This window comes from Trachurus japonicus, chromosome 1 (genome assembly GCF_045865225.1).
Source record: "Trachurus japonicus isolate A0001 chromosome 1, Traja_1.0".
Taxonomy (NCBI): domain Eukaryota; kingdom Metazoa; phylum Chordata; class Actinopteri; order Carangiformes; family Carangidae; genus Trachurus; species Trachurus japonicus.
The window spans coordinates 40017483-40033860 of record NC_140907.1 but is presented as its reverse complement, the minus strand read 5'-3'; the positions used below and the strand labels follow the sequence as shown (position 1 = coordinate 40033860).

The 16378-nt window shown below is 43.2% G+C and overlaps 1 protein-coding gene across 1 annotated transcript; it reads left to right on the top strand.

Annotated features, from left to right (window-relative positions):
• Nucleotides 1-230: 230 nt before the first annotated feature.
• On the top strand, nucleotides 231-15984 carry LOC146992608 (uncharacterized). Its single transcript, XM_085791036.1, has 11 exons — nucleotides 231-669; nucleotides 819-2463; nucleotides 2621-2869; nucleotides 7308-7549; nucleotides 12088-12370; nucleotides 12462-12710; nucleotides 12846-13103; nucleotides 13863-14165; nucleotides 15092-15361; nucleotides 15655-15738; nucleotides 15861-15984. The coding sequence occupies exons 1-11, from the start codon at nucleotides 279-281 to the stop codon at nucleotides 15925-15927; spliced, it is 4041 nt and encodes a 1346-aa protein (XP_085647162.1). The 5' UTR covers nucleotides 231-278; the 3' UTR covers nucleotides 15928-15984.
• Nucleotides 15985-16378: the final 394 nt, after the last annotated feature.

The following is a 16378-nucleotide window of genomic DNA, read 5'->3' as shown; positions in this document are numbered from 1 at the left end:
AAGTGAAAATGTGTCTTGAAGTGATATTTTAAATTGTCTGTTGAGCATTAGATACAAGAGTCAAAATACTCATTAAGTCAATGATAATTCATGTACTTCCCCAGTTTTTCCACAAGTGAATTATTTTAGATTTTTTTTGTTAAATTGTTTATTTTTCACCTTGTTGGATACCTTTTTTGTTTTAAATGAGCTCACAAATTTTCAACTTTTGTGTCTAGTATCTTGTTTTCCAGATCATTGAAGTTTGGTCTGTGTGCAGAACAAACACAAGCCACAACATGGCTTGTACATCACAGTCTGCCGTAGACTACGTCCAGCAGGCCAGAGTCCACCTTGTGAGAGAACTGAAGAATCTCTCTGTGATTATACAGAACCTGTATGATCGAGGGGTTTTTCGTGATGAAGAGGTCAGTAAAATACAGACAGAGAGGGATGATTTTGATAAAAACAGAGAAATTCTGAGCAAAGTCATAAAGAAGGGAGAAGCAGCTTGTTACGAGTTACTGAAAATTATTAACACGACAAGGAAGAGGACCTTAGGTAGACCATCACTGCCCTCAGAGAGAAAGAATGGAGCTCCTCCTGAGGATGAGACATTTGACCTGCACCACTGGATCAGCTGCTTTTCTTTTAATGAAGACCCAGAAACTACATACAACTATTTACACGGTATGTTGATTCTGAGTTCTGATTAATAATGTACCACATTTTATTTTCATTGTGTTTAATTCACTTGTATCTATTAATCCACTGTTAATCAGTGTGTAAAAACAAAGCAACTAACTCACAGTACATTTCTTTACGTGCTGTTGTCTTAGGTTCCAGGCCATGTCACAGATATCAGACAAAGCTGAAGTCACAAGCACGAAGAATATCAAATAAGTTTTGGACAGCAAACAAAAACCTCTTTGAAGGAAGCAACAAGCCTGATCTGTCATACACGCCACTTGTATTAGACACAGAAGAAAATGTTTCTCCATCTAAAATAAAGAAACTGAAAAGCAGGAAAAGTAAGATGAGTCGCCATAAAAAGATGAGGAAATACATCCCTGAGAAGAAAGCAGGAATCTCCTCCAGTGAACTTCTGAAAACAGATAAAAACATCGTCTTGGTTGGTAAGGCAGGGATTGGGAAGACGGCCGTCACACAGGAAATGTTGAAACTCTGGGCAGAAAGAGATGATGAGGTGCTGGACTACATGTTTTATTTTGACATGAGAGAAACACCTGACTCCATGAAGGCTGTGAGTCTGGAGGAACTTCTTTTCACTTTGTTCAGTGAACCAGACGAGGACAAAGAAGAGGTTTTAAATGATATAAAGAAGAACTCTGACAATGTGACGATCATTTTCGATGGAGTCACAGATCTGTCTTCATCTGTGGTGAAGAGACTTGTACAGAAAGTCCTACTACCTGAAGCAAAGATCATAGTAACATGCAGACCAGATGATGAAGATGAAGAGCTGTTTTCTGAAGACTCTGTCAGAGTGGAAGTGAAAGGCTTCAGTGAGCAGTCCATTAAAACATACTTAACCTCAACACTTGGTGAAGAACACAAGAAGGTCTTGGACAACTTGGAGCTGTTCTCTCTCTGTCACGTCCCAATGTATGCACTGATGGTGTCTGCCTGCTGTTCAGCAGGAGACTCTCCACAGCCCTGCACTGTGACTGAAATATACATCAACATCGTTCGTTTTTGTCTTCAGAAGAACAGCAACAAACCAATAAGAACCAAGGATCTGGATCCCCACATCAGAAAGACAGGGAGTGAAATCCTGTCTCTGGCTGAGGCTGCTTTTCATGCAACTGAGGGAAGAACTGTGAACTTGACAGATGTTTCCTGCACAGACAGCTGTGTCCTCTCCTTCCTGAGACAACTTGTTATCAGATTTGGTCCCACTCAGACAGAAAACACATATGCATTTCTCCATTACACCATGCAGGAGTTTTTTGCTGCACTGTGGCTTCTCAAGCAGCCAGGTAGAATCAGGGAAGTTCTTCAGCAATGTCTGACCAAAGAGAAGAAACACATGAAGTATCTGATCCCCTTCATGTGCAGGTTGTTGAACAAGAAGAAACCGAGGTTGATGGAGTGTCTGATTCCAGCTGAGGAGCTCAAGAATACGTCTGACTGGTTCTTTAAGGAGATGATTAACACATTTCATCAAAGTCTGTGTGAGCCAGACGAGTCTGATGCTGAGGACAGTGGGTCTGATGTGGACATACTGTTCTTGTGTCAGTGCTTGTATGAGTCCCAGTGTCCTGAAGCATGTGTCCACCTTCTGGACAAACTGGACTACTGCCTGGACCTCAGTGGACAGAGTCTGGACCCAGACTCCTGCTGTGCTGTGGCCTATGTGGTCACTCAGTCCAAGGAGAGGAAAATACAGCTGGACCTTGAAGACGCTGTGATATCAGAACCAGGACTGAGACGACTGTTTGGATGCCGTCAAAATGTCCAATGGTACGGGTGAGCATGAGCTCTGAGTGTCCAACAGCTGCTCAGGTCTCTACATTTCTACTTTAGGATAGAAAGTATAAACAGACAGGACATCTGTTACTGTTTTAATGTTGTACTTTGCTCTTACTGTGTCATTCCTTGATATTTGCTCTAACTGTAGGTGTGACCTGCTGCTGTGGAAACTGATCCTTCTCAGTGAAGGACAGTTGGACCATGTCAGGTTACTTGGCCTTGGTGGGAATCAGCTGCACCTTCCAGTTGAAGGTAAAACGCAGCTGTTTCAAAGAGCTGTGAATGTCCTGCAGAAGGCCGAGACTAAGATTGATGTCTGCTTCTACTGGGAGAAACCAGATCCTGTCTGTCTGTGTCTGTTCCTCTCAAAGGCTTTGCCCTACATCAGGACTCTCAGGTAGGAGTTCTTTGTCTCTGTCTAATGATGATTACAAACATCTTCAATTTTATCATTTTGTGAAAACATCAGTTTTAAATTAAAATATTTTTGGATTGGTCATGTAGTTGTCATTTGACAATGCAACACTTTAGGCTGAAGGAAACGATTAAAAATATTAAATATAAATATATCCTGCTCTCCTCACCACAGAAACGAACACTTTTTCCTTGTTGTGATGATTTCTTTACAAAAATAAACGGTCAGAGATATTATCGACATTACCACTGCACTGCTCCACCATTTATTTTTGTAAAAAAATCATCACAACGAGGAAAAAGTGTTTGTTTCTGTGGTGGGGAGAACAGGCGCTCTGCGATCACGTTATCTCAACGTCCAAAAGGAGCAAATGGTGCAGCTGTTGTCGTCCCCGGAACGAGGAGTGGTTGTTTGTTGATTTGTTTTGAGGGTGGGAGAAAGAGAAAAGAAGAGAGTGAATGGATGTGCATGCTGTCCATTATGCACGTGTCTCTGCAGCACCGCGACACTAATGCGTCCCGTTAGGGATGGGAAATCGGGGGTGTCACGATTTCGATTTTTTATCGAAATCGATCGAAATTACGTCATGGTCTCGAGAATCGAAGTCAAAGAGAGGATCGACGACCCCCCCCCCCCCCCCGCGCCCGCAAAGCTACAACTGCCTGTTGCCTGTTAGACTGGCTATTGCCCCCCTCCTACCTGGGGAACAGGAGGGAGACACAGCTCTAACTACACAACACTGACAAACACTGAGAGCCGCATGTTGCAGTGACGTTATAGGATTAAAAAAAAAACAACAACGCCCAAATAATAAGCCGACGAAAAGGTGCAACTTGCCACTTTTTGTCGATGTATTATTTGCGGGGGCTTTCGGGGGATCTGGTGACGATGGAGGATCCGGGACTGATTCACTGTGGGCCACCTCCAGTCTGATCAGGACCAGGGGCCGTATTCCTAAAGATTCTTAGTGCAAAGAGTTGCTCCTAGTGGCCAAATTCTAAGAAAATTCTTAGAATCATGATGTTTTCTTAGAATTTCTCCTAAAAGTTAAGAGTAGATCCTAGTAAAGATAAAAGCTATTCCTAAAGAATCCTAGCTCTTAAGAGAGCTCCTAAGGTGGGATCTGTTAAGAGTAGGGAAGAGGACTTTTAAGTGGCTTAGGAGTTCCCTAAGCAGAGGACAAAATGGTGGACAGAAGAGGCAGGAGAGATATTCTCCAAACACTGGATGACAGTGAATTAATGAAACGCTACAGATTGTTCCTGTTCCTCTGTCCAGTTGGGTTTCCTTGTTCTTTTCTTCTCCATTGCTGTTCACTGGTTTGTGGTAGATTTCAAAGCCAACCAACACTGCTTCTTATAGGCCGGTCAGCAATCACAGACACTGATTAAAGCTGAGCCATTTTACCCTTGTTAATACCAAATTGAGTTGGAAAGTTGAAAGTGCAAAAATGACCAGCATGGTAATTAATATAAGCAAATAAATGTAAGTTTCACTATGTGAATACTGTGCAAGTTTTCACACATTTAGTAGGATAATTTTAAAGTATAGCTTACTATTCATTTAACAGATATTTTCTTTTATGTGAAATAATTTTTACAATTACACAGTCTTCATAAGATTGGATTTTATGGTTACATTTATCGATTTGAGGGTCCATCCTTTGCCCATTATCACCAAAAGTATATTTTTTTTATCTAGCTTTTTTTTAAAGTATATTTTTTGGGCATTTTGGCGTTTAATTGACAGAACAGTTGAGAGAGAGACAGGAAATGGGAGGCAGAAAGACATGCAGGATAGGACTGCTCGACACAGGATTCGAACCGGGGCCACCTGCAGTGAGGACTATAGCCTCAACACATGGGGTGGGTGCTCTTTATCTAACTTTTAGGATCAACCAATCACAGCGTTTGAAATGATGACTCATACCTAGCAACGGGGGTCAACCACACTTCCTCACTAAGATAGGAGTTTCTGTCCACTCCTTGCTCAGAGTTCTCTGAGAGTGTTGTGGAATCACTCCTAAGCTAAGACTCCTTGCTAGGAATCTTTAGGTTAAGTTAGGAGCTCTCTGAGAGGATTCTTAGAATCTTTAGGAATACGGGATCATCAGGTCCATGGCAGCACAGCAGCTGCAGCTGCCCTTGGGGGCAATTTTGGTCCCTCGATCATGATTTTTCTCTCGATCATGATTTTTGGGGGCAATTGTTACCTTTATATTGTAAATAAATTATTTAAATGTAACCATAGTGCCTAATGTGATACATTATGGAAATTGCATGTAGCCCATCTTTTGAAATACGATTTACTGTACAAAATTTGATGAATAAAACCAATGATCATAGACTAGACTAGTCTGAAAATGGCATAGGCCTCTGTGCTGTAAGAAAAAGAAAAAAAATCGAGAATCGAATCGAATCGTGACCCGAAAATCAAATCGAATTGAGGATTTGGAGAATCGTGACACCCCTACTAGGGTTGTGCCGATTGGCGATCCAATCGTCTATCGGCGATTGGAAGGACGATCGGCGATGTTTTGTTTTCTTGCCGATTTTACACACACACATACTCGCTACTTTTTTATTGATCTAATGCGCAATCTGTTTGTTTTGTTTTAATGAAGCCGCTTCTCTGGCTGCTTCCAACAGATACTCTGTCAAATGACAGTGTTTCACCAATCAAATGCAGCCACTGGCGACGTCCAATCAGACGGAGCCAGGTAGTCATATGACCGCACACAAAATCTCTGTGGTAAACAGGGTGGCCACTCCGCCTCAAATTTGAGGAAACACGTTTAGCTGGTGTTGTGGCTGTGACTAGGCTTCTTTTTACAGTCTATGCTAGGCTGCCGACGCCAGCCCTGTATGTCACAGCCCGACGACGATTTTTCGGCTTTCGGCAACGCAATATCGTTCCGTTCATTGATCATAGCGCTCTTTCTCCGTTATTAGCCCTCACACACACACACACACACACACACACACACACACACACACACTGAGAAGCGCGCATGCATGACAGCAGGGCACGGTAAAAGCGATACTCATACGCCGCCGCCGCCGCCCCCCCCCCGGTCGAACGAACACGTGGAACGGCCGCCGCCGCCAACCCCCCTCCCCCCCCCGGACCCCGGCGATAGATAGGTCTATCGGCGATCTCCAGGGAGGGCGATTGGGACGATCTGAGAATGTCAAAATCGCCCAACACTAACCCCTACTATATTCAGATCATTCGATCGTGGTCACTGTTGATCACTGTTGATATGTCGGTGTAGGTTCTCAGTCATCCAGGTCATTTTATTCTTGTGGAGTTTTAGTAAAAAAGCAACTGGACTTCTTCTCTTGTTTGAAGACGTTTCACCCCTCATCCAAGAGGCTTCTTCAGTTCTGAGACTAATGCAAGAAACCCAGGTATTATGTATGGTATGTCCTATGTTTGGTCTCTGGTGAAACCAAAGTCACATGACCACCCCCCCGAAACTGGGGGGGGGTGGTCATGTCTCCAGGTGTGTATGGGGTTACGGGGTACGCCACAAAGAAACACCTGAGGCAGAGAAGGATAACAGGAAGAACATTGTCATTCCATACGTGGCAGGTCTATCTGAGAAATTCAGGAGGATCTTCCACAAGCACAATATCCAGGTCAATTGCATACTGGGCCAGACCCAAAGACAGAGACTGGTCCACCCCAAGCACACCTAGGCACAAACTCAGTAATGTTGTGTATGCAGTCCAATGCAGCGAGCAGTGCTCAGACCTCTACATATGGGAAACCAAACAGCCCCTCCACCGACGCATGGCACAACACAGAAGAGCCACCTCATGGGGACAGGACTCAGTTGTACATCTACATCTGAAGGAGAAAGGTCACTCTGAGGACTCCAGTGTCCTTGTTTTGGACAGGGAATCCAGATGGTTTGAGAGAGGAGTGAAAGAAGCCGTCTATGTCCACTTAGAAACCTTCTCTAAACAGAGGTGGTGGCCTAAGACACAATCTATCTGCCACCTACAATGCTGTCTTGGGAGCTCTCCCCAGGAAGTTTAAACCCCATACACACCTGGAGACATGACCACCCCCCCAGTTTCGTGGGTGTGGTCATGTGACTTTGGTTTCACCAGAAACCAAACATAAGACCACCCACTCTGGGTTTAAATACCTGGGTTTCTGGCATTAGTCTCAGAACTGAAGAAGCCTCTTTGATGAGGGGTGAAACGTCTTCAAACAAGAGAAGAAGTCCAGTTGCTTTTTACTACAACTCCACAAGAATCGTTGATATGTTTTTAAACATTGTATTAACGTTGTGTTTGTGTTATACACACATGTTGCGTAGGCGTGTTTCATATGTGATATGATATTTGATATTGAAATGTTTCAAAACCATATATCTCACTATTTTTTTTTCTTGTGCTTGTGATTTCAGTTTTGTGCCTCAGTCCTCAGATCCTTCAGGAGAGACCTCTGTCTTAAGGAATCTGATCTGTGCAGCAGCAGAGAGAGAACATCAGACAGGAGAGAAGATACTGGAGACGTTAACATCAGTGTGCAGATACGAAACATTCCCTCTTAGTGACAGAGACATGGATGATTATTTTAAGACGAAATATCAGAGTGATTTCCTGCTGGATCTTTTCTCCCTTGTGAAGGACTATGAGACTAAAACAGGTCTGAGACTCCTTCCAGCATTACACTCAGTCCCTTCAGTCTGGATCATAAACCTCTCAGAGAGAAAGACCTCCATCCTCCTGGAAGTGCTGAAACTCCAACCAGAGAAGAAACCAGTGTGGCTGACAGACTGGTCAGATGAAGAGAGTGAAGTGAGGAGTTTTCTGCAGTGTCTGCCTTATATCTCACAGCTCAGGTAAATGTACTGTACTAAACATGACTTGAGTTTCCATTAGTGGAGCTGTGTTCTTCATCTACACCAGCTCACTGTTAGTTTGAAGGTGAAGTGTGAACTGACGTGAAAATTCCAATGTTTTTTATTTTTTCCATTTGGGAAAATCATCAGTGATTGCATGAAAACATTTTTTGGGCTGTCCATTCATTTATGATTTGAAAACATGACACAGAAGGATGAAATAAAAGATAAATTACATCCTTTATCAATCTGTTCATTAGTCTATAAAACGTCATGACATTGTGAATTATTATTGCCTTGTAAACATCTGAGATTTTGAAGTTCTGTACTCAAAACACCTGTTAAAGGTTTGGTGCCTTTTGGCTTCACAGTGATCAGGTGTGACACAGTGACCCAGGCATCATAATTATTATATTCATCATAATGAAGTTAACATTTAGATTTTGTAGAACCAGAGCTGATCTGAGCCTCAGTATATAGGATGAATGGTTAATAAATGGATTACAGTATCACTGTATATTTATTTAAGCATTGTGTTAACATTTAATGTATTTGTTTAAAAAACATACATCTCACTTATTTTTTATTTTCTTGTGCTTGTGATTTCAGTTTTGTGCGTCAGTCCTCAGATCCTTCAGGAGAGACCACTGTCTATGGGAATCTGATCTGTGCAGCAGCAGAGAGAGAACATCAGACAGGAGAGAAGATACTGGAGATATTAGCATCAGTGTGCAGATACGAAACATTCCTTCAAACCGAGAGAGACATAAACGGTTATTTTAAGAGGAAATATCAGTGTAGTTTCCTGCTGGATCTTTTCTCCCTTGTGAAGGACTATGAGACTAAAACAGGTCTGAGACTCCTTCCAGCATTACAACCAGTTCTCCAGTCAGCTCCTTCAGTCTGGATCATAAAGCTCTCAGAGAGAAAGACCTCCATCCTCCTGGAAGTGCTGAAACTCCAACCAGAGAAGAAACCAGTGGAGCTGACAGGCTGGTCAGGTGAAGAGAGTGAAGTGAGGAGTTTTCTGCAGTGTCTGCCTTATATCTCACAGCTCGGGTAACAGAATGAATCTATTAGAAGATTGAGCTTTATCTATTTGTTTATTCATCTTTGCTTTATTCAAATTAAACAGATCATGATGAAGTGACAGTAAACCAGTGTGAATCCTGATGATGTTTCACTACAACTTTATTGATCTAAAGAGTTGAACAGAAAGATGGGTGTTCTAAATGGAGGTCCAGTATTTCAGGCTTTGGAGCTAATTGATTGATCAGTGATTGGAGGATCCACCACTGTTGTCTGACATTCCTGGTTCCTTCAACATGAAGTGAAGTTGAATCATTTAATTTTGATTTTGGCACCAAACAATCTCAAATCTTATACAAAAGAAAAACAAGTATGTTGTCATTTTCCTAGACTATTGGGATTTTATTCTGAAAGAAACGGTTCTGTCCCTGAAGCCTGCACCACATTCACTCAGTCAAGACTGTGAACTTGTGTGTGGTGACCGGCGGTAATTAAAAATATGCGTGAGTGAAAATAACAGAGGGAGAGCAGCACTTGTTGTCAACAAGAAAGGTAGAACAAGTTCTCTACTGTGGAAACACGAGAAGCAAAAACATATACAGGATTTACCTCGACATTATAAGACTGGGGTGCACTGCAGAAGTGTTTTTCCCACCACCCAACCTGAATGAATGGGCAATTAAAAAAAAGAAAGAAAGAAAAAAACTCAGCTCATATCATTAAAACAGCAGTTCCATACCCTGCACAACAACAATAACAACAGCATCCTTCTATAAATTAACAATCATTCTTCTATCAACATTTGTCACTTCATTCACAAAAGAAAATGTAATGAGTCATTGTTGGATGGTGAGCTGGTTGGTTAGCTCCTCGGACCTGTGTTGTTGGTTGTTGGCACAACAAAGAAAAAGAACCCCCAACCCCCACCCTTCATACATAATCATGATTTCAATCTTAACCAAAATAATGCTGATTATGATTTTCTTCCATTATCAAGCAGCCCTGCTGTGTTTTGCTCATTAGCAGCTGTTTAGTGACTTTTAGCAGCTCCACTCCCTGTATGTCAGTGTTGTGTGTCTGTTTCTGATACTGACGTCTTCATTCAATGTTTTCTTCTCTTCCAGTTTCTCTATAGAGTTTGACATCTCTGATGGAGTCAAGTTATTTGGGAATCTGATCTGTGCAGCAGCAGAGAGAGAACATCAGACAGGAGAGAAGATACTGGAGACGTTAACATCAGTGTGCAGAGACAATTTATTCTCTCTGGATGAGGCATACATGGACTATTATGATACAGAATATCAGTGTGACTTGCTGGATCTTTTCTCCCATGTGAAGGACTATGAGACTAAAACAGGTCTGAGACTCCTTCCAGCATTACAACCAGTTCTCCAGTCAGCTCCTTCAGTCTGGATCATAAACCTCTCAGAGAGAAAGACCTCCATCCTCCTGGAAGTGCTGAAACTCCAACCAGAGAAGAAACCAGTGATGCTGACAGGCTGGTCAGGTGAAGAGAGTGTAGTGAGGAGTTTTCTGCAGTGTCTGCCTTATATCTCACAGCTCAGGTAACAGAATTAATCTATTAGAAGATTGAGCTTTATCTATTTGTTTATTCATCTTTGCTTTATTCAAATTAAACAGCAGGGTCACGATGAAGTGACAGTAAACCAGTGTGAATCCTGATGATGTTTCACTACAACTTTATTGATCTAAAGAGTTGAACAGAAAGATGGGTGTTCTAAATGGAGGTCCAGTATTTCAGGCTTTGGAGCTAATTGATTGATCAGTGATTGGAGGATCCACCACTGTTGTCTGACATTCCTGGTTCCTTCAACATGAAGTGAAGTTGAATCATTTAATTTTGATTTTGGCACCAAACAATCTCAAATCTTATACAAAAGAAAAACAAGTATGTTGTCATTTTCCTAGACTATTGATGATTTTATTCTGAAAGACACGATTCTGCCCCTGAAGCCTGCACCACATTCACTCAGTCAAGACTGTGAACTTGTGTGTGGTGACCGGCGGTATTTAAAAATATGCGTGAGTGAAAATAACAGAGGGAGAGCAGCACTTGTTGTCAACAAGAAAGGTAGAACAAGTTCTCTACTGTGGAAACACGAGAAGCAAAAACATATACAGGATTTACCTCGACATTATAAGACTGGGGTGCACTGCAGAAGTGTTTTTCCCACCACCCAACCTGAATGAATGGGCAATTTTAAAAAAAGAAAGAAAAAACCTCAACTCATATCTTTAAAACAGCAGTTCCATATCCTGCACAACAACAATAACAACAGCATCCTTCTATAAATGAACAATCATTCTTCTATCAACATTTGTCACTTCATTCACAAAAGAAAAATGTAATTCATTGTTGGCTGGTCAATTAGTTGGTTAGCTCCTCTGACCTGTGTTGTTGGTCGTTGGCACAACAAAGAAAAATAACCCCCAACCCCCACCCTTCATACATAATCATGATTTCAATCTTAACCAAAATAATGCTGATTATGATTTTCTTCCATTATCAAGCAGCCCTGCTGTGTTTTGCTCATTAGCAGCTGTTTAGTGACTTTTAGCAGCTCCACTCCCTGTATGTCAGTGTTGTGTGTCTGTTTCTGATACTGACGTCTTCATTCAATGTTTTCTTCTCTTCCAGTGTTGCTGGCTGGATTGACATCCCTGATGGAGTCAAGTTATTTGGGAATCTGATCTGTGCAGCAGCAGAGAGAGAACATCAGACAGGAGAGAAGATACTGGAGACGTTAACATCAGTGTGCAGATACAGATCATTCTTTCTGGACTATTATGATAGAGAATATCAGTGTGACTTTCTGCTGGATCTTTTCTCCCTTGTGAAGGACTATGAGACTAAAACAGGTCTGAGACTCCTTCCAGCATTACAACCAGTTCTCCAGTCAGTTCTCCAGTCAGCTCCTTCAGTCTGGATCATAAACCTCTCAGAGAGAAAGACCTCCATCCTCCTGGAAGTGCTGAAACTCCAACCAGAGAAGAAACCAGTGGAGCTGACAGGCTGGTCAGGTGAAGAGAGTGAAGTGAGGAGTTTTCTGCAGTGTCTGCCTTATATCTCACAGCTCAGGTAAACCAGACAAACATTGAAACGTTTTTGTTGTTGATCTGTTGTTGTTTTGCCATCATGTCACTCACAGCCAACACTAATTGTACAGATAGTACGATATTTATTTTAGTACATATTGTGGTGGAGTGTGTCTTTCATTGTGCTGTTATTGTGTTTCCACAGTTGATCCATTCTGTTGTGTTTCAGCGGTTAGATGTGTTATTGATGTGACAGCTGCTCTGTCCTGTCTCTTGACTCTCAGGCTGTCCAGTTACGTGGCCTTGCTGCTGTGTCGATGTGTAAGAAGGCGGAGCTTGGTCCGTCCGGTGTCTCTTGAGGAGCTGTCTCTTGTCTCTGAGGAAGTCCAGCCGTCAGAAAGAAAAGTGCAGCAGGTGGTCGGTGGCGTGGCGTCTCTGCTGAGACACTGGAACGTCAGACGTTTGGACCTGACTGAGTTCTGTGTCCCTGCTCGGTGTCTGGTTACACTGCTGCTTCACCACGGTCCTCTGCCAGTCAAGTAAATGTCTTTCCTGAGTCTCACAGATCCACTCTAGTTACTGTGGTCACACACACTGTGTATTCACTAGTTGTATTTGTTGAACCTACAGACTGAGTGCAGAGAGTCTCCAGCAGCTCCTGACCTTCCTCCATGAAGTCCAGGACCAGGACTTGACGTTGTCCACCTTGACTAAGACTGGTGGAGACCTGAGCTGCTGCTGTCTGGACTGGGATCTTCTTCACTATCTGCTGCAGCTTTCACCAGCTCAGACCTTCACTGTGGACCTAAGGAAACACCACTTCTTACAGGAGAACTTCACTCAGCTGCTTCCCTTCCTGGACAGGATCAGCATTAAACGGTGATCAGTTTATTGATGTTTGATTTGACCTCTGACCAGACACAGACAAACAGTTGATCCTCTGTGTCATGTCTGTTCTTGTTGTTGTTGCATCAGCTGTTTCTCTACATCTAAACCCTGTTCTGGTGTTTCCAGGTCCACTCCCAGCTTCGTGTTGACCGCCATCAGACACATCTATGAAACTCAGTCCAGACAGAGTTTACTCAGTTTACTGAGAATACTTGATCATGTGATCAACCTGACCTGCACAGAGCTGGACTCAGAGGACTGTGCTGCTCTGCTCTTCACCCTCAGACACAGTGACAGAGTTCAACTGAACCTGATGTGGACCTCCATACCAGCAGAGAAGACACAGTCCATCTTCTTCTCTCTGGACACAGTTTCTCAGCTCAGGTCAGACAAACAGACGAGCTCCATCCCATCATCAGCCTGTGGTATTTCCCTGTAGATGTGCATTAAAGGGATAGTTCAATATTTTAGCAAATTGCCATGATGCCACTGCCATAATCCCTATAGTCATAGCAGTAGGTTCGTTACCTTTAATTGTCGGTGCAAGCTGTTTTTAGAACGGCGGAGCAGAGCCGTGAGCTGCTCAGAGCTACGCTACGGAGGCTCATTATGGGATTTCTTGGTTTCCCTCATCAAACTCATCAAATACACAATCCAACAACTCCACAACGCTCTGGTGGACAAGTTGTGAGCTGCACATTCACCACGCTATGAGATAATAACACAACGTTACCACACAGAGTTGTTTTAGAGGGAAATGCAGAGACTGATGATGAAAAACTGCCTCCGATGGGGACACACATCAGCGGTTTTGCATGAATTTCCCTCTAAAACAACTCTGTCTGGTAACGTTGTGTTATTATCTCATAGCGTGGTGAATGTGGAGCTCACAACTTGTCCACCAGAGCGTTGTGGAGTTGTTGGATTGTGTATTTGATGAGTTTGATGAGGGAAACCAAGAAATCCCATGAGCCTCCGTAGCGTAGCTCTGAGCAGCTCACGGCTCTGCTCCGCCGTTCTAAAAATAGCTTGCACCGACAATTAAAAGTAACAAACCTACTGCTATGACTATAGGGATTATGGCAATGGGCCAATTTGCCAAAATGTTGCACTATCCCTTTAACACAGTGATGTATGTATCAGTGTTGACAGGAAGCTGCTGCTGAGGTTCCTCCACTGCTGTGCTGCCGGTGGCGTCCAGCAGGAGGCAGCATCACGGCTGCTGAGAGCCACTCAGCACAGGTTGGATCTGTCCTGTTCCCTCTCAGTGGATCTGTCAGAGCAGGACCAGCCTGAGACTCTGTGTCTGACTGCTGAGGACTGCTGGGCCGTCTCCTCCGTCCTGACACGTAGCAGCCAGGATGCTCAGCTGGACCTGAGAGACTGTGAGGTGGACGACAGCGGACTGGACCTGCTATTTCCTGTCCTACACAAAGTCCGCCTCAGGTCAGTCCCTCCAGGATTTTGCGGGCTTTTTTTATGATTGTTGTGGCCTAAAATGCCTGATTTTGCGGCCACATTTTGGAAAAATTGCGGTGCATGTTGCGATGTTTTAAGCGCTTTTGTTGCGATTAAATTGCGGGAGACAGCGAAAGTTGCAAAAAAAAGTTGCAGTTTTGTTCTGAATAATTAAAAATCAAAGGAAAATTGAAAATTTTGAAATGTCACAAAATAAGTTTCCACTTTTTAAGAAAGGCACAGGAAAACTACATAGAGTTGAAAGTTGTTTTACTTTTTTTTAAAATGTCTGTTTAAAAATCGTGGTAAAAGAACTGTTTTAAAATGCCATTAAAATAGTCCAGTCTTTGAATAAAAAGGGGAGGGTGGCTACTCAAGTCCAGGGCCAGGGCCCCCTAGGATGGGGGGAGGGGCACCTGGCCGCCGGCTGCACCGCTCCGGCCCTGCGGTGGCGCATTCACTGGATTCCCCCTCAGCGAGTGCTGCGGGGTTGACACAACCTCGGGTGGTCAACCAGAACAACTCACACAATCAACACGTTCAACTCAGCTTGTGTTCCTTTACTTATCACTTTGTGCACCTTGTATCAAGTTTCTTGCCGTCAGCCCAGCCACGCTGTTCCTCTGTGGACTCACTTTCAACCACCGCTCCGTCCAGATTCGCTACTCTGTGTAACTCGCGGAAAGCACCGACTATTGGTCCAATTTGCGGAAAAGTTGCGGTGATTGTACAAAATTGCAAGATCGCAAAAATTCGCGGGGATTGGCTGAATTTGCGTCAATTGTTGCGATCGCAACATCGCGAATTCCTGGAGGGACTGTCAGGTGCAGAGAATGAGCTGAAGCAGAGAGGAAGCTGCTTCTCTTTCATGTTCATGCACCATGACAGTCTGCTCTCTGTTGCTTGTGTTGCAGAGCCGGTAAAGGCGTCGTCCTCCGCCTGCTGTCCCTGGTTCCTGTGAGCTCTGAGAGGGACACGAGGAGACGGGCGCTGTCCCTGAGTGGAGCCCTGGGTGGAGAGCTGGACCTCAGTCACACAGATCTGGATCAGAGGGTCTGTGGAGATCTGGGCCGGATGCTGGACTGGTCTGAAGGACTGAAGGAGCTGTACCTCAGTCACTGTCGGCTCACTGACCAGCTGCTGCTCACACTCACCACACATCTGCACAAAGTCCAAGTCCTGGAGTGAGTGACACACTGTTCATGAGACAACACTGTGTGTGATGTAGTGTCAGCTTTAAATATATACAAATATTCATTAAAACAACATAAACAGGAGTTAAACTGAAATAAAAGATCCAGAAAAATAAATATAGTCCAAACATTATTCTAGTTTATAGCATCTGAAGATTCCTGTCAGTGTGTGATGTGGACAAATGTTTCTGGACATTTAAATATGAACTTACAGTAATGTCTGGACTTTGATTGTCCTGTCTCTCGTCTTCCTCTGTGTGTGTGTGTGTGTGTGTGTGTTCCAGTTTGAGTCACAACAACATCACTGATGCGTCTACAGTCCAGTTGCTGCAGCTGGTCTCCATCAACCCGTCCATGGAGTCTGTGCGGTGAGTTCACATTAGAGTCGGCAGCTCTGATGAGTTCACACGTTGTTGTTGTTGTTGTTGTTGTTGTTGTTGTTGTGTGTCAGTGAGTGACGTTCACTCTCTGCTCTGTGTTTTCCTTCCAGACTCTTCAACAACAGCATCGTGGACAGAGCAGCCTTCCAGAGACACAGGCAGTTTGAAGTGTGGTGAAGCAGTCGTCATCACTGATCTGTGTGTCAGTGTTCACCAGAGGGAAACGTCACTGCAGTGTCAGAACCACAGCAGCTCAGATTATTGGGTTAAAACAAACGACTTTTTTATTTAAAAAATATATATATATTTTTAATACTACTGAGAACAACAGTCTTTTTGTATTCTGTGAACTTTGATGTGTTTTTAATGGTACTGTACATTTAATGCTGCAATAAAATAAACTTGTTCAGTTACAGAACATCAGGAATATGTACAGTATATATGAGAAATGTTGAGGTTTTAGATGTAGTACTGTAAGAGATAATAAGGAGATGTCGTTTCTTTGAGCTTTTCTTCATTAAAATACCTCGTTTTCTATAAAACTCAGTAATCAGTGCAGAGACTACTGTACCTTCAAAGGGAGGCTGTGACATTTTGTAAAAATCTGAATGAAGCAGGTAGAAGCTCA